Source organism: Drosophila bipectinata, chromosome 3R (assembly GCF_030179905.1).
Source record: "Drosophila bipectinata strain 14024-0381.07 chromosome 3R, DbipHiC1v2, whole genome shotgun sequence".
Taxonomy (NCBI): domain Eukaryota; kingdom Metazoa; phylum Arthropoda; class Insecta; order Diptera; family Drosophilidae; genus Drosophila; species Drosophila bipectinata.
The window spans coordinates 5,792,714-5,811,624 of NC_091739.1; the positions used below are offsets into that span (position 1 = coordinate 5,792,714).

An 18,911-nucleotide genomic window follows, 5' to 3' on the forward strand; every position below is an offset into this window, starting at 1 on the left:
TTTTTGTTAAAAAGTCTTTCTTACGTTCAACAATTTGGTTCATAAAACCACTAAGCAAAGACACAAACCTTAGTTACCAGCAGATACTCAAAATTAAACAAATATTTATCTTTATTAATAAATGGTTCATTTTCAAATTAAAACAATTTTATTGTGTTATTTAGCATAGTCTTCAATTTTAAAATAATCGACCAATAATGGTTGATTTTAATAAAAAAAATACTGGATTCAGCGGCTACCACTGTCTGGCAACACTGTGTCTTTAAAGCCGATAGGCGCGAAAGTATCTCGCAGATACAAAACAAAGCTGGAACGCGGCGGTTGTTGAGCGGACGATCCTCGTTTTTGGAGCCGAGAAAACACGAAAATAGAGAAAACAAAACACACAACTAAATATACGTCAAGCTGTGAAAATTTTTCGGGAGTCTCGCGTTGCGCCGCTGAGAAAATTGCAAGTTCTAAATTTCGGTGGCAGTTCGCGGTGTCCCGCCACGAAAATTTTGATAATCAAGATCAGAGACGGTAACCAAGATCGCAAAGAGATCGAATACCAGTGGCTGGATCCTTCCTCAATGTGTGTGTCTCCAGCTCTAAGGTTCCTCGACATACAGTAAACGCTCGCTGTGCGAGATCTGCAGCAGGCTATATGTAAGTACCCGCTACTGGGATTATCGGGGGCGGCCCCTATTTTTGTAGTGAGTGGGTGCTCACCTGTAAAGGCGGATTTAGTTTTGCACGTCTGTTCATTTCTGTTGACTCGCACTTTCCGCCTTGCGCCTGACATTGGCAAATTCTTGGCCGCGGAAAATCGGTTACCCATATACAGTGAGTAAGAATGGTGCAACCAAGCAATCGATAAGACGGAAGTGCTTTTATGCCCTAATTGAAAGGTGATGTAGTTTAGTTAGTGGGTATGATCAGGCTAGTGATAAGAATTATCGACTGCACAGGTTTCAAAAACCTTGAACAAAGATTATAAAATATAGAATTTCGTACTTGTTTACATTTTAGTTTAGGGAAGAATTGTGCCTATGAAAGGCAAACGTGACCGTGAATCAACTAACAAGAGACAAAGAAAGGGCGCAGGCGCAACTGTCGCACCCCCTCTGGCAAATGTCACCACCGATTCTCAATTTTCCGCAGCTGTCCTCCTACCACATTGTACACCATGTAGCTCGCAAGATATGTCTCACACCCCCACACACACAGCTATAAACACACCCAAACCCATACAGAGGAATATGATTCTATTTATAGACGGAGGAGTCAGGCAGAATGTTGCCCCATGTCGCTGTCTTGGATTTTTAAAGCAAACTCGGGGATAGATTTGTGTCCCAACCATTTTAATTGAGTGCGGAAATGAGCAAACATTTCTCGGAGCCTCCGTTCGGGGACACAAGTGTCGTTCTGCCCGTCAGCCTGGCTGACTGACTGGCTGCTTCTCCATTCCAGGCACATATCAATTTATATTCCCTGGAAGGGAATACAAATGGAAGGAGGATCAGCACTAGGTGAAGGAGGAGGAGGAGGTCTCATGGCGTCGCCAGCACTCCTATGCGCATGCGTGTCCGTGTTAGCAAAGGCCCAGCCTATTCTCAGCATTTTAAAGCCAATTAAACGGGTTCCACAATGGCCTTTCATGTGGCAAGGATATTTGCCACTCTCGAGAGGTCATGGAGATCCCTGTGTGGTCAAGGCCCTCCATTGTCCAGGGGATCAGGCGCAAAGTAAACCAAAAATAGGGAAAAAGACACTGAAAACTATTAGATTTCTAAGCTGGAAGTAATTTGGTTCTTATTGTAACCTCCAACTGGGTTAAAAGGATATTATGCTTCATATTATTCAGCAATTTATTAATTTCTTTAATTATTTATTGTCCAATTTTAATTGGTTAGCAGTATATATACCCCCCTGAAGGGTGTTCATGTTGCGACTTGTTAGGGCCACAATTCAAACCCCTTTCCTATCGGGCAGACCAGGTAAAGTTGCCCTGTTGTTGTCGCTATAGTTGCTGTCACTCAAGCCCCGGCCGCAGTCCCTTCCCCCATCGTATCACCACCCCCCCGCCTTGGGCAAACAAGGCTCAACACGCGCCACACAGCTGACAGGAACTCGGATCACGATCCTGATCCTGATGCCATTGTCACCGCCGACAGCTGCGCCCTGGGCCATAACAAAACAACATGAAAAGGAGGCAGACGGGCAACAAAGGCCTCGTAAACCCATTTGGAGTGGCCACTATGGACGGATAGCTGGTCGGTCGGTTGGCTGGTTGGATAGATGGATGGATGAGGTTTGGATCGGAGATGCGTTAGATCAATTTGCATATAATACAAAAAGAGAAACACTGAAACGGCCGACGATTGTTCGAAGATTCGCTTATTCGTTTGCGTTTGCCGGAGTGAAAGTCAGCCGAATGTGTGTGGTTTAATTGCAGCTTTTGTTTTGATAGTCGATTAGCATAATTCAAGATGTATTTTACTCATATCGTGGTTTCGCTGATTGTTTTCTTTTATCTGCCAGCCTTCCAGTTGCTGTTTAATGTATTACTTTTTATAGTTTCTGCAACGCAACACGTGCTTCCAAAATTTGGGATTAATGTATGCATTATGGGGGGAAGGTGGGATTTTAAAGGGAAGTGCCCACTTACCGTTTCGGTTTCCTGTTTGAAAATGAAACAACGTTATAATACTGTCACGAATATCAACGGTGATTCAACCTCAAGGGTTGCGTCATCGGAAAAGGGTCTAAAGTTTGGAATGTAGAATAGGGTTTTAAAACATTTGATAAGAAGTGACCACTAAAGTCACTCCATTCCGAAACTTTTTGTATATATTTTTTCCAACTAGCTTTTAAAATGACAAAATTTTAGTTGTAAGGAAGGTATTTTATTACTCAAAACCAGACTCTCTCTTCTGCTTCCGCTTATCGTTCAGTTTTTACACAACTCTTACTTTCATTTGATTAATGATTGCCAATCTATTTATACATTTATGACATTAATCTTTTCTGTTTTTGTTTAAAAATAGACTTTGCCTAGTTTAGGCTTTCAGATGTCTGCATAATAAATATCCATATATTTCTCATTACCAGCAGGCTAAAATAATTATATTTAACTTGTTGTTTTAGGAGGGCTACCATCAAACAAGTTATTGCCCTGGAATAGGAGATAAGATTAAATGTGAAATGATAACACACACACTTTTCTGGGCCTCAGACAAGCCGCCAAAAGCAACAAAGACCGGCCAACAAAGACAAAAGCCTAAAATTGTCGACCCAAAATAATGAAATGGGATGTTTAATTTTAACCTTTTTATTTCATTTCGTTTCCCCCGGTTCACACACGTATCCGCCAAGTGCAAAGTAACGACTTGCAGGCCCGCCATATGGAAAAATCTGTGAACATGTGTCGGAGAAAATGAGTTATGGGGTCGTCGCACAAATCCATCAACGGCTGGGAATGGCCACGCTAATGGCAATGGGAATCGGACTGAAACCGAAACTGAAACTGAGTCTGGGTCTCGGTCTGGGCTGGCATTTGCATTTTAATTGCATCTTCTCTATTGTAGGAAGCGACGAGCGTTAATTGCCGTTTGGATCACACAAAAAACGCTCTCCAATTGTCCGAGCCTGGAGTTTTCCGGCTTTTTTTTTACTTTTTTGGATCGCTTTTGAGTGGTCTGCATTAATTGGTTCCACTTGCGCGACGTTTAACTATCGACAGTCTTTGGTTTGGTTCGGCATTTCTTCCAACATAATCCCCGCTTCCCATTCCGATGGCAAGTCGTTGAACTTGCTTACCCGCTGCTCTTGCAGTGTAACAGCAAAAGCACTCGACTCTGCATTTGTGGGCCAGCCAGCCCCCTCACATCACAAAACTAAAAACTAAAAACAAAAAATTAAATATATATATATATATAGATAAATAAAATAATACAAAACAAAGCCGGAGAGCGATGGTAAATAACAGAAAAAGATTGAACAACAAAACGCTACGAAAACTTGTTTCGGTTGTGACTTTTGCGCATGCTCAGCGTTTTGCTTGCCAACGCTTTACGGTACAGTGAACTCTGGCCCCGTCACCACCACCATCACCATCACCGTTCCCTCGCATTCTCGCTCTCTGGGCCAAAATCATGTTCCTGTGACGTTTGGGCCATAAATTTTACAGCTGCAACTTCTATTGTTGCAAGTGTAATTGCTTTTCCAGTCGGTTTTTTTTTGGACAGTTTCCCCTTTATTTTTTGGTTTTGGTTGGCCCAACTTAGGGGCTAGTTAACCGGAATGACTCATCAATGCTCCCATTTGTTGGACACAGGCAGCTGCAAAATCAAAGGCCAAAACAAGTTCAACTGGTTGCCTTTTAAATCCACACAATCGCTGCACTTCGGGGAAAATTACCCCAAATCTGGAGGTTACAATTTGAAAATTATTTGGTTACAATGATGGTGTTATAGAAAAAGGAAACTACTCATTAATGAGGAATTACTTCTGCTCTTTAATTGTAATCATTTTTAATTTTATGGTTCTGAATTCTTAGATCAAAAGTATTTTCAAGTGTATCCCCATTTTTTATCAGTGCTTTATGGCGTTTTGTAGCCCCCGCGATGCACAGTCCCGAACCTGTCGCACCGTTAGCGCGTCCCTCCATCCTCGCAGACCCGTTTCCCAGATATTAAGCCAAACTCCTGGCTCACGTGAGTCCCCGTCTTGACTGGTTGAACTTGATATTGATATTGGAGCATGGTCAAGGAACTGACCATCGAGCGCAACTGGTTTTGGGTCCACATAGGCGAGCAGTTCTTGGCACGGCCCAAACCATTTAAAGCTGGTGGCTAACAATGCTCATTGGATTCCAATGAAATGCTCGCAGAAGCATTTCGCTAACGGTTCGGGGGCTTGAATCGGAGCTTCTTCTTTCTCAGAGCTCTTATGGCCTCAATTGCTGTCAGTTCTTCTTCATGGCCTGTAACCCAGGAAAGTGTCGCAATTATTACACAATTTTCGTGGCTCGCTGTCTCTAGTTTTTGGTTTTGTTTTAATTTTCCTTTGTGCGCCACCAGCAATTTGAAATGTTTCGCTTTTCCACAGACCCCAGCCCCCAGTATGGCATACGAGCTGGTTGGTTATGAAATTATGGCAATTGTTTCGCTGTGGCGATATTTTTGGTCTTCTCGCTTTTCCCTCACTCTGTTTTGGGTTTTGTGGATACAAGGAAGTGGTACGAATATGCCAGTTCCAAAGGCACCCACAAAGAAATGGGTCACCCGAGCAGATAAAGACAATGCCTTGGCATTTCTCAAATTATAGGAAATCAATTTTGAACGGGAATTGGGGAGAATCATTAAACCAGATACTTTGAATTGATGGGGAAATGATAAACCATATAGGGTTACAAATTCATTTCATTCATCCAGCTTTGGCTCAAGTTCCCCCAATTATTTGTCATTATCATTTTAAGATTCCCCCCATAACTTCAATTGATTTGAAAGACTTGAGAGTATCGCTTGAGAAATCTTCTCAATCTCGGCCATCAGTTAGGTTTCCGACTCGTGACAAATGCAATAAACGGCACGTTTCAAAACCCCCAACTAGTTGGGTTCATTAATTTTTCGCTTTTCTAATTTAAGCCCGAAAGGTATACCCGTTAAAGCCAACAGCTTGCCCTTAACCGCTGTGTGCATTTCTTTAACTGTTTTTCATTTTCCACATTTCCAACGGGCATTGCGCAATGCAACAGAATGCATAACAAAGCACACGCCAAAACAATAGGCGCATAACGAGCAACATGGTTATTAATTATTCAGCCAAGGCACCAACCACGCACTCACAATAGGCCAAACGGGCACTTGCCGGTCATTTCAGTTGGTTGTCTGGTATTGGTCATCGCCTGGCGGCTCTTTTGGCCAAACTGAACCGGAAGCTGAACCTCGCAGCCCGGAACGGTAGAACAGTTTTCCATGACAAACAGAATTACATGGTTTTCCTTAAAAAAGACCGCCATGCCCCTCCAACTGGCTATACAAATTGCAATATTTTTCTGAAACATTCATAACTAAAGATATTTTAATGTATTTTATTAAAATTCTTAAAATAGTTCTAGTCACATTATTTCAATTTCCAATTTCTTATCACATTAGCAATATAAAAAGTGAAATACAAACAAAAAATATATTAAAACCCCCCTTAGAACATATGTAGGTTGTAAGAAATAGCCTTATCTTTTAACCCACTTGATAACCAGCCCTTGAAACACTCGACAACCATAAAGGGATGTGTGATAATAAATAATAAATAAAAAAAAATAAAAATAAAAAATTTAGAACCTCTTTGTCAGGTGTGGGGTTCGAACCCACGCTCTCTTTCGAGAACCAGAGCTTAAATCTGGCGCCTTAGACCGCTCGGCCAACCTGACTTGTTGGGCGACGTCGACAAAATGTGCTATAGAAGCAAACGGCTGCCTGGTTGCTGTTGAAATTCTCAAACTGTCAGATAGCTATAGGGGTGTTTTCCCCTTTGTGTTTCGATATGTTCGCTTCCGACTAGGTATATACATATCTATTTGTTTAAACAATGAAAAAGCACTTTTATGTGACTAACTAAAAGCCACTAAAAGCCTACAAAAGCAGGTTGTGTCAGCAAAAATAATAATGAATGCCCCTAAAGGAAAAAGATTCCCGTCGTCCTTGACTTGATTTTGGACTTGTATCTTTATTTTTTTAAAATAAATTCAACTTTCAGAAATAAGTATGTACAACATATGTGTGTACAAAGTACATTCGTATGCAAGTGAGTACTTATTTATAGAACATTGCCAAGAAGTAGCCCGTGATTTTAGCAAAATTTCTCACTTATTCGCATTTATTAGTTTTGTGTTTTATTGATCAAGAGATTAGAGGGCTAGGTAGACATTAGACAGACAAACAATGCCCGCCGTTTCCTCCCCCGACCGCAGCCACCACCCCTGTTAGTGCGCGAATGCCTGTCAGTCACAGACCAGCGAGCTGCTTACTCTCTCCCTCGCTCGCTAGTTCTGCCGTCACGTTTTTAGAAAGCTTCCTGCGAAAGCTTTTGAAATGCCGCTATCAGATGCATCTCATGGAACCGTTTCGCTAATCCGCTACTGATTTGTTTTTCTCTCCCCTCCCATTTTAATCGCGTTGTTTACGAAAATAAGGGAAGCTTTAAGCACGTCCCTCCACCCCATTTCTTCAGCCCTTGTTGAATGTTTTCTTCAAGCAGCTGTTGCATCTATGAGGTTGAAGATACTTTACAATCTTGGTTAAATATTTAGCCAGAGATTTAATTATTTCTAATTAGTTTGACCTTGAATGTGTAAAAGTATATCAAATTTAATACCAAATAACATAAGAGCTTGCCTAAATAATTTCTTAATTATTAAGGAAACAAAAAATATAGCTCCCAATTGGAGTATAACTGTTTTATTGAATCCGGAAGTTGTTATTCACGCTGAAGCTGTTGAAGCGCCGAGAGTCTCCACTGTGCGTGAATGCAGTATGCTTCCTGGTGGCTCCAATGACTCCATTGCACTTGAGGCAAGTGTCAGTGGTGCCATTGTTTGGTCCCGCTCCCGAATTGGAGCACAAACAATGTGCCAGGCACGCAACTGGAATTATTACTGTGCCACCCGGCCCACCCACAGACTCACACACACTACACTCACACACTGACAATCGGCAATTGCGGATTCGGCGCAGTTAACGAAGCCGAACACAGCTTACCATATCCGAGGCACGATGAGCTGCCACCCCGTGACTCTCGAGAGGGGCATCCTACCCAGAATCCAGCAGCGGACTCATCCGCAGTGCATGTCGCGAGTTCGCTGCAGTCGCCACGCCACGTGTAGCCCGGTTTGAGTTCTCGATTAGAACATCGTTTCCCTTATTTTCTCCTTTTGGGGCGGGGTGCCCGAATCGTAAAACTCGGTTACTGGGTGAAAACTGCACGGCAACAGCATCGACAGTCACAACATCAATAAAAGATACATTCGATAGAAACATTTCGTGTCAAAAGTTCAGCATTGCAGCTCGATTTTATAAAGCAGACTTTGCATCTGCTTTTGATCAACCATTTGTGGTATTTACACCGTAATGTAGGTCGGAAATTGCCGTAAATTATCCAACAGCTGGCCGAGAGGAAAATTCAATTAAAAGTGAAAACCTGCTGCACATAATCGCATTTCAATTATCCAGCGGATGGGCCTAAGGTGCCCACAGTGCCAGTGGAAAGTGTTTAATCGATAGTGAAAAGCGCCAAAGTGAAAATCAATTGTCACTGCCTGCTGGATTTGTAGCGAGGCTTGTAGTCAGGCAAAGACCTTACCTACCCCAGAAGTACAAAAATAACAAGTCGCATCCCAATCGGTTTCATAAACAGTCAACCCTCCTTGGTGACTCACCGTAGTACCCAGTACCCAGCAGCACCCCTGTTCGAACTTCTTTCCTTCCGCGCGTGTCATTGTCTTGGCTTCCATCCCAGTGCATTGCACTGCAATTAACCTATTGAGGATATAGGTTTCTCGACGGGACTGCAGCGGAGTGCCACAAAATGGATTTCTATGCCAATAACAAAGAGCTGCACTCGGCCACCAGTGGTGAGTTCAATTAACTTGGCTTAATTGGCCGGCAATCTTATCTCCAGACGTTATTAAAAGGTGGCAATCATTTGCCTCCATTCTATTAAGAAATGTTATTGAACTATAAACGAGATTAATTGGATAACGTGATGATAATAGCTCTCTTTTTAGATGTTAGATTAAGAATTGTACTTTCTGACCTGCCAGTATCGGTCAAAATCGTATATTAAGTTATACTCACTCCTCTAATCTTTTCTAAAACATCTGATTAAATTTGGAATAGACTATGACTAAAACTCATGAAAATAATGGAATAATAGAAAAAATATTTCCAAGTTTGCAATTTTTAAAGGAAAGTACAATAATAAATCGCTGGCACGCAACATTTTTTGGTAAACAGAGTAAACGATGATATCACACCCACCGTACTCCCACTTTTTCTCAGAACTTCCTGTCTTCCACCCCACCACCACCCCAAAAGTTGGCATGTAAACATTGTCTGTTCCGTTGCTTTTTAACAGAAAATCACGCAAAGGCGTCTGCTTTGCCGGCTTAGTTCTTGGCTAATTGCTATTCGGACCTGGGTTTGAGTTTTGGGTCGTGGGTCGCGGGTCGGGGTCAATGCATGTGCTCGGATTACGTATACGCACGGTGGGCCCTGGACAGAGTCGAATAAGCCCATTAGCTGCAGCAAGTGTCCCTTTCAGGCTGCTGTTCAGGCTGTTCATCACTTTCCAGGCACAAAAGGTTCGCTTCTTTTCCAGCTACCGGCTTCAGATTTCATAAGCTTCTTGAACATGACTTGGCTGTTTGTACCCGTCCCCCCGTTGGAGGTCTCCGCCCCAGTGTGTCTTGCTTTTCCACACCTTGGCTTTGCTTCGCCTCTTGGCCATTGTCAATGTCGCCTTGAAGTATTTCCTCCGTCATCATGTCATTTGCCGCTTCCACACATGGTTGCCCTGTGTCCACACACAAAACAAATCTTGTTTTAAACGCTAATAATATAGAAACTTAGCAGAAAGTAATGTTTCCCAGGCAACTACCACGTAATATCATATTGTTCTGAAACACAACACTCAATTTTGTGTTGAATTTGAAGTAATTTATGCCAGGTTGAGGCTAATTTTTATTGCAGTGTCTTCTGGAGTGCAAAAAAGGAGAATGAGAACTGTGGGACTGCATTTCCATGCAGAAAAATCTTGAAGAATGCTGCCCGGCTAGTTCTTCTACCCCCCATAAACGGCCATCAAACACTGGCTTCTTTTTTAGACATTCAGGTCTCGGGGCTTAGGTTTTTTTCCATTTTTTGTGCAGGCTCTGGGTGTGCTTGTTTTTTGTAAAATTTGTAATTTATGCCGCCATCTCATGCTGGCAACAGATTCAAGTGGCCCAGGCGAATGCGAAAGCAGAAGACGCAGGACCGAAGCCAGAAGACGACAACATTGCCATGATTATGGGTGTCTTGGATATGGAAAAACTGCACTAGCGCATGGGCTTCTCGCCTCATTCTCCTCTATGTACGAGTATGCTGTGTTGCCAATCATTATTTTTTGCTCTCTGCATAATCAAGATTATGTTAAATTGTCTGGGTAATTGTTGTTAATTTGCTTGGGCACATTATAAAGCGATTTCAACCATATGGCCGGGGTTAAGCTCCACTTTCTTTTGTACAAAACTGGGCTAATTATGATGGATACATTGCAGCCCATAAATTGTTTACAACGCTCCGATAAGTGGCGAGGCAATGCCTTCATATCAGCATGGAATCGAAGTTTCATTAAATTGCAGCTTAATATTCGCCCTAATGCTGCCAAAGCTTGTAAGCTTGGAGGGGGAAAAACCTATGAGTCATTGCATTTTGAAGGACCAGGAAGTTTGGGGGTTGATAAGGCGTACTTGTTTCTCGATGAAGACTGACTTTGGTGGCTATATTTTGATGGTAAAGACCAGGGTAAAAGAGTATATTTTTTAAGGTTGATTTATAACTAAATAAAATTAAATCTTAAATCGCTACAAAACCTATTAATTGTTATGTACAATGAGTTGTTACGTCGCCAAACGGTTTTTAAATTACATCTAGTAATTGCATTTCTGTTTGGAGGAGAACACCCACACACCATATGTACATATAACCGCTAAATAAACACTGTTAGAATCTTTTCTCTTATTTTCGTTGTATCTGTGTATCTGAGTATCTCTCGCCAGTCAAAGCAAAGTCAAACAGACCACACTGACTCATTTGGGGAAACAAAAATGAAACAAAATAAGGCTTAACAATCATTTAATAATTTAGCACTTTGTGGCAAATTTATCTTGATGAAAGCGGGGAGGTGAGAGGCCCTGCCACACAGAGAGGCTATTGTTCTGCGGATATCTACTATACATGTAGCTCCCACAGCAGGCCCCAAAATAATAGACGCAGTAACTGCGTCATAAATGCAATCTAAAAGAACGACACCAGTTGATATGGCTGATGGACTAAATCTTTTCAATTACTATCAGAAAATATTCAAATTTCTTTCGGTGCAGAGCTGGGAGGGGAAAGGGCATGCACCATTAACCCAGCGAGAGCTAAATAAATGGATTTCACCTTGACGCGGTTGCTGAAACAGTTTCAAACGTCACCGCATCGCTTACCGAAATCAGATATTGTAGCCCAGAGTTTGGAGCCCAGAAAGGGTTGTAGGGGCACTAGGGAGCTACATTTGCGGTTTTTTTTGCATATTGGATACTAGACTGAGAGGTGTTTAGCAAATCGCCTAGCAAGGCCGCTCACCTACGTGGAATGGATATGGCGTTGGGGCTTATCAACTGCGCTACGTAAACATAGACCCTCACACACACTCGTCGCACACACCAGTCCAGTGAGTCAGAAGCCAGTGCATGACCAAGAAAGGTAACCAATGAATAGACATAAACGAAAGGCGAAAGAAGCAGAGGTTGGAACAGACGAAAAACAGAAACTGCCACAGCGACATCACCTGGAGAACAATAAGCGTGAATCGGAGAGCGGCCCAGCAGGTTCCAAAGAGTGAAAGAGAGAGATCATAGGCGTAGCAGGCCAAAAGGGGTCTAGAAATAAGGGTTGAGAAACAAAACCACCTAAATCTGGAGAAGTTTAACTATAAAGACCTCTTTCTATTTTAAACTACATAGAACAATATCCCAAAACCCCCTCTAAAGAACGATACGCCCCTGTCAGTGAGCAAGAGAGGATTTCCAGGTAGAGGTGGCTCACAAAACACCGGCACCAGTGGCCCTAATGACTCTACCTCACAGATAGAGAGAGAGTGCTGAAAAAAACCTACGGGGATCTCTTCCACAGAGCATTGTGATCGCTCCATAGTTGCTCACTTACCCAGTTGACTTCAAACAGTTAACACTGAAAGCGTTCCTGGTCGAACTCCTGGTTCTCATTCTCTCAGTGTTGGTAGTACGAGGTAGATAAGATTTTTCGCATTGATACTGGCCCGTTGTTGCCATACGGCGGTGATACTTCACAACTGACTTAATATTTATAAACCTAGACAGTTTTTACTTTTACTTTTTGGCAATTAACTAAACACTTTGTTTTCCTTATTCCAGTGCGAAAGATGTTGGAGGACACCCAACTGGTGTGGGTGCGAGATGCCGCTGAAGGCTACATACAGGGCCGGATTACAGAGATCGGCGCCAAGGAGTTCGAGGTTACGCCCACCGATCGGAAGTATCCAAAGCGCACGTGTCACTATGATGACATCCACTCTTCGTGCGATGGACCCCAAGACCACGACGATAACTGTAAGTACTTTGTAGAAAAATACATTCAGGGAATTGATGTGTCCTACACCAAAAAAAAAGCCCCCGAAATTCCTAGAGCTTCCGATTTGAGGTCTTATCTATAGAAAAGTATTTATATAACAGTCTGGACAAAGTTAACGAAACAAGAAATTAAGGTTTCTTTCTTATAAAGCTATAATGGGAATTTAATGAAGTTAAGTGTAGGTTCCTACTAATATTTGAAATGCATTATCACGCCCTTGCCAATATTTGATCTATTTATAGGTAAATTTTTTACCCACATAGCTATGAATGCTTTAGCTACAAACAATAACTAGGGTAAAGATAAGAGTGTCAAGTTCTCTTGATCTTGAATACATATCCGCGATATAAACAAGTACTTTTGTTCAGTAGTTTGCGATCTTATCTCTCAACCCGATAACATCACTTTGACGTAAACAATTTTGTGTATTTAGAGCAGAATTTCTCGGTGCATTAGCTACTAAAATGGACTTCTTGCTAAATCCAACTTTTCTTAGCCCTGTTTACCTTTACAATCGTTAACCACACTTTGATATCCAAGCCTAAAAGCCAGCCAGACAGAAGAAAGTAGTGGGGGCCATTAAAAAAACCCGCATCATTTTAGGCGTATTACTAACCCAGATGTTTTTATGTTCCAGGCGAACTCATGCTGCTCAACGAGGCCACATTTCTGGACAATTTGAAAACACGTTACTATAAAGACAAGATTTACGTGAGTACTTGGAATTTTATGAAGCAACGGAACCGGAATCCACATATTTCATTATCTTGCAGACCTATGTGGCCAACATACTAATCGCCGTGAATCCGTATCGCGAGATCAAGGAGCTCTATGCACCCGATACCATTAAGAAGTACAATGGCCGTTCTTTGGGCGAACTGCCCCCACATGTCTTTGCGATTGGTAAGTTTTATTGTATTTTATGATTAAATTTAAGAAGGATCTAATTCTGGAATTGTTCTTCGTCCTTTAGCGGATAAAGCTATACGGGATATGCGGGTTTACAAGTTGTCGCAATCCATCATTGTTTCTGGAGAGTCGGGTGCCGGAAAGACCGAGTCCACCAAATACCTGCTCAAATACCTATGCTATTCGCACGATAGCGCTGGTCCTATCGAAACTAAAATATTGGATGGTGAGTCAATAATCTAGAAGTTGAAAAACCAATTTTAACATTTTTATACTTTCCTCTCCAGCCAACCCCGTACTGGAGGCCTTCGGCAATGCTAAAACTACTCGAAACAACAACTCTTCCCGATTCGGCAAGTTCATTGAGGTCCACTATGACGCCAAGTGCCAGGTGGTCGGTGGCTACATTTCCCATTATTTGCTGGAGAAGAGCCGCATCTGCACTCAGAGTGCAGAGGAGCGAAACTACCATGTGTTCTACATGCTCCTGGCCGGAGCACCCCAGCAGTTGCGGGACAAGCTGAGTCTGGGAAAACCTGATGACTACAGGGTAAGTGTGGCTTATTATATCCAATGCCCCAATCCTACTTACTAATGTTCTTCTATGGACAGTATCTTTCCGGCTGCACCCAGTACTTTGCCAATGCCAAGACCGAGCAGCTGATACCCGGCTCTCAGAAGTCCAAGAATCACCAGCAGAAAGGTCCGCTCAAGGATCCCATTATCGATGATTACCAGCACTTCCAGAACCTGGACAAGGCTCTGGGTCGTCTGGGACTTTCGGATACCGAGAAACTGGGCATATACTCGCTGGTGGCTGCTGTACTGCATTTGGGCAACATTGCTTTTGAAGAGATTCCCGACGATGTGCGTGGCGGTTGTCAGGTGTCCGAGGCTTCCGAGCAGTCACTGACCATCACCAGTGGTCTCCTGGGAGTAGACCAAACGGAGCTGCGCACAGCGCTGGTGTCCAGGGTAATGCAGAGCAAAGGCGGCGGCTTCAAGGGCACGGTCATCATGTAAGAAGGAGAATCTATCAAAGTATATCCAAAACAATATATTTATTAATTAATTCTAATCAACAGGGTTCCTCTGAAAATTTATGAGGCTAGCAACGCTAGAGATGCCCTTGCCAAGGCCATCTACAGTCGCCTCTTTGACCGCATCGTCGGCCTGATCAACCAGAGCATCCCCTTCCAGGCCTCCAACTTCTACATCGGCGTTCTCGACATTGCCGGCTTCGAGTACTTCACAGTGAACTCGTTCGAGCAGTTCTGCATCAACTACTGCAATGAAAAGCTCCAAAAGTTCTTTAACGACAACATCCTGAAGAACGAACAGGAACTGTACAAGCGTGAGGGTCTCAACGTGCCGGAAATTACTTTCACCGACAATCAAGACATCATCGAGCTGATCGAAGCCAAGTCGAATGGCATTTTCACCTTGCTGGATGAGGAATCGAAGCTGCCGAAGCCCTCGCCCTCGCATTTTACTGCCGAGGTCCACAAGTCCTGGGCGAATCACTACCGTTTGGGTCTTCCACGCTCCTCGCGCTTGAAAGCTCATCGCACCCTGCGCGATGAAGAGGGCTTCCTGGTTCGCCACTTTGCCGGAGCCGTTTGCTATAACACGGAGCAGTTTATCGAAAAGAACAACGACGCCCTACACGCCTCGCTGGAGGGTCTGGTTCAGGAGTGCGACAATCCCCTCCTACAGACCCTCTTCCCCTCGGGAAGCAGCACCTCCGTACGCGGCAAGCTCAACTTTATTTCGGTGGGCTCCAAGTTCAAGACGCAGCTGGGTGAACTAATGGAGAAGCTGGAACAGAACGTAAGTAGTTCAAGCAAAAACAACAGGCTATTTCACTAATGGTTGCTTCGGGTTTAGGGCACCAACTTCATCCGTTGCATCAAGCCCAACAGCAAGATGATCGATCGCCAGTTCGAGGGCAGCCTGGCGCTGGCCCAACTAAAGTGTTCGGGCACCATCTCGGTGCTGGAGCTCATGGAGCACGGATATCCATCCAGAGTTCTGTTCGCTGATCTGTACAGCATGTACAAGTCGGTGCTGCCACCAGAACTGGTTTCTCTGCCAGCCCGCACCTTCTGCGAGGCAATGTTCCAGTCTCTCAATCTGAGCGCCAAGGACTTTAAGTTCGGCATCACCAAGGTCTTCTTCCGGCCAGGAAAGTTCGTCGAGTTTGACCGCATCATGCGTTCGGATCCTGAGAATATGCTAGCCATTGTGGCCAAGGTGAAGAAGTGGCTGATTCGATCTCGTTGGGTCAAGTCCGCACTGGGAGCTCTATGCGTGATTAAGCGTGAGTTCATCTGCAATACAGTTTTCTTTCCAGTTTTCACAGAGATCTCTATTTCAGTACGCAATCGTATCATCTACCGGAACAAGTGTGTCCTGGTGGCCCAGCGCATTGCCCGTGGCTACCTCGCTCGTAAGCAGCATCGCCCGCGGTACCAGGGACTCGCCAAGATCAACAAGATTCGGGTAAACACGGTTAAAACCATCGAGATAGCCAGTGGCCTGAAAATGGGTCGCGATGAGATTGTAAGCGGAGTGAATGATATTTACAGACAAATAGATGAGGCCATCAAGAAGATAAAGGTAGGACTTTTTGAATTATTTGAAAACCTTATAGATCTACATATCCCTCTTCACTTTTAGTTGAATCCTCGCATCACACAACGCGAAATCGACTCCATGTACACCGTGGTTATGGCCAATATGAACAAGTTGACCGTGGATCTGAACACCAAGCTAAAGGAGCAGCAGCAGGCCGAGGAGCAGGAGCGCCTGCGCAAAATCCAAGAGGCCCTGGAGGCCGAAAGGGCTGCCAAGGAGGCGGAAGAGCAGCGTCTACGCGAGGAAGCCGAAAACAAACGACTGTGAGTTGAACTCTTATTCGTTAAGACATTAAATATAAGTTATATTAAAATTTCTAAAAAAAACAGCAAAGCCGAAATGGAAACTCGCCGCAAAGCTGCGGAAGCCCAGCGCCTACGACAAGAGGAGGAAGATCGACGTGCCGCCTTGGCTCTGCAGGAGCAGCTGGAGAAGGAGGCCAAGGACGATGCCAAGTACCGTCAGCAACTCGAACAAGAACGCCGCGATCACGAGCTGGCCCTGCGCTTGGCCAACGAATCCAACGGCCAGGTGGAAGATAGTCCTCCAGTTATACGCAAGTATGTGGTAAACTTTAAAGACCTTATAGGAATTATTTTTTTTATTGAGAATTGTTTTTATAAATATCAAAATGCAGTTTTTAGTTAACGAATATTTTTCAAAAATATTCGTTAATTTGTTTAAAAGATAAATAGCAAAAGTGAACTATAATTTTGGTATAAATTCTAGCTGTAACTATATGTATATAATTACACAATTAGATTTTAAGAATTTTGAATATTTATTATGAAACTCACAGAATTTTTCCCTTTCCCTCTTACAATGCAATCTACACCACACAATCCACACTCCCACCAACCACCCAACACCAAATCCAATCCAACGAACACAACACAGTGGTGTCAATGACGCGTCTCCCATGGGTTCCAACAAGCTGATCAGGTATAGCACGCTTTATGTTTTATCTATATCTTTAACTCTTGTCAAATTTGTCAATCTTTTCTTGCTTTTCCCAAACAAAAACACTAATTGGATAATGAAAACAAAAAAATCTAAACAATTTTAAACTTCTTTACTTCTAAAACTTCTTTACTTTCTGTATATTTTTGAAAAAGTTTTTCACAAGTTGTGTCAAACATTGCTTCGCGGTACTTAAATAAGTGAGTTGGTGCTGGTTTTGAAATCATTTCACTCTAACCCAAACTACTAAAACCTAATATAGTAGATATCATATCCACTAATCAAAAGCATCTCTAACATGTGTACTAGTAGAGTTCTCATTGGCATTTAGTCTTAACTTTGAATCTTCTATCTTCTCCTGTCACCAACAAAAAATACCATCTATGACTCACTTTTTTGGCTTGCGCTTAAATCATTTTCATTTTTTGATTCTAAAATATTGTTTACTTTCCGTGGCAGATCGGAAAATGTTCGGGCCCAGCAACAGGCATTGGGCAAACAGAAATACGACCTATCCAAATGGAAGTACTCGGAACTACGTGATGCTATCAACACGTCCTGTGATATCGAGCTACTGGAGGTGAGTCCTAAACTAAGGTTCATTAAGGATTTGTGTATTAATGGAATGAGTTATTTTAGGCATGTCGCCAGGAGTTCCATCGCCGTTTGAAGGTGTACCACGCCTGGAAGGCAAAGAACCGCAAACGCACCACCATGGATGAGAACGAGCGTGCACCACGCAGCGTCATGGAAGCTGGTTAGTCAACAAAAATAATATTTTAATCTATTAAATAATAACCATCAAATCTCTTCTATTTCTAGCTTTCAAGCAGCCTCCTATAGTTCAGCCCATTCAGGAGATTGTGACAGCCCAGCATCGCTACTTCCGCATCCCATTTATGCGAGCCAATGCCCCTGATAATAGTAGGTTTTATACCATTGTTTTCTATAGAAATTTTATTAAATTTTCTCCCACTTTTAGCGAAACGAGGTTTGTGGTATGCCCACTTTGATGGCCAGTGGATCGCTCGCCAGATGGAGCTGCATGCGGACAAGCCGCCCATTCTTTTGGTAGCCGGCACGGACGACATGCAGATGTGCGAGCTGAGCCTCGAGGAGACGGGTCTGACCCGCAAGCGTGGCGCCGAAATATTGGAGCATGAATTCAACCGGGAATGGGAACGCAATGGAGGCAAGGCCTACAAGAACCTGGGTGCTAGGCCCAACGGACCAGCCGCCGCCGGTATTCAGAAACAACAATCATAAGAACACCCAACAATATTACCGCCTCGATGCAAATGCAGTAATCAAACGATGCCGTTTTTGTGGTCCATAGATCAAAATTATCAAAAAATTCCAAGGGAAATACCATTTTGCCAGACAACTTTTAGAGAAAGTGACCACGTCCATAAATTTTTTAGTGAATATAACTTTATACATTTTTTTGTGACGAGTGTTTATCTTTTTTGGCATTCGCATTTCGATTCATCTTATCCTAGTTTATTCGCTCATTTGGCGCCCGGACTGCTGTGGGGGGCCCTATACCACTTAGCTATAAAAATATATAAACCTGTTTAAGTGATTCTTATGATGTAAAAGAAAACGGCAAGTTGTATTTAGTATTTAACAAAGTACTATATAAATTGTGTATTTAGTTCACTGCGATGTATTTACATTATTGAATATATTTTACAGTATTTTAAAAATAAATATTTGAAATTATTGGTTTTTTTGGCGTAAAAAAAAGGTTAAGAGGTTGGACTTTAAACGATTTAAAGTTGGCGCTCTAGTTTTGGGACATGCTAACGTGTCCCAAGTCTTGTAGGGTTGCCCTTTCGGCAACTGCTTTCCTCCAGTTAGTGTTTTCTTAATTTTTTCATATGTTTTTCGTAGAGAGTGTTTTACAGCGACAGAATAGGAGAAAATATCTTTTTTATTCGATACTACTTTGCTATTTTTTGTCGAAAAACAGAGAAAATCATATAAGGCCAGAAGCTGCCAATTCGC

General features: G+C 42.9%; 2 protein-coding genes and 1 non-coding gene across 7 annotated transcripts in view; 1 reads left to right on the forward strand and 2 right to left on the reverse strand.

The window, feature by feature from the left end:
• mask (multiple ankyrin repeats single KH domain) overlaps window positions 1-18,911 on the reverse strand; it is a 136,082-nt gene that overhangs the window by 94,910 nt on the left and 22,261 nt on the right. The gene's annotated exons all lie outside the window — the stretch shown is intronic.
• On the forward strand, window positions 299-18,626 carry jar (Myosin heavy chain 95F jaguar). Of its 5 annotated transcripts, none has more exons than XM_017249741.3 (18): window positions 299-648; window positions 12,182-12,376; window positions 13,036-13,109; window positions 13,172-13,301; window positions 13,372-13,533; window positions 13,595-13,857; window positions 13,920-14,326; window positions 14,393-15,137; window positions 15,195-15,627; window positions 15,685-15,926; window positions 15,987-16,207; window positions 16,274-16,504; window positions 16,842-16,886; window positions 17,060-17,104; window positions 17,364-17,484; window positions 17,544-17,661; window positions 17,727-17,828; window positions 17,887-18,626. In XM_017249741.3, the coding sequence occupies exons 2-18, from the start codon at window positions 12,190-12,192 to the stop codon at window positions 18,168-18,170; spliced, it is 3,810 nt and encodes a 1,269-aa protein (XP_017105230.1). In that variant the 5' UTR covers window positions 299-648; window positions 12,182-12,189; the 3' UTR covers window positions 18,171-18,626. The 5 variants fall into 5 exon arrangements, with proteins under 5 accessions (XP_017105230.1, XP_017105228.1, XP_043067689.1 ...); XM_017249739.3 differs by lacking the exon at window positions 299-648 and adding an exon at window positions 7,865-8,614; XM_017249742.3 differs by lacking the exon at window positions 299-648 and adding an exon at window positions 11,905-12,036.
• Window positions 6,332-6,415, reverse strand: TRNAL-UAA (transfer RNA leucine (anticodon UAA)). The gene has a single exon. It is a non-coding gene; the product is annotated as a tRNA-Leu (tRNA).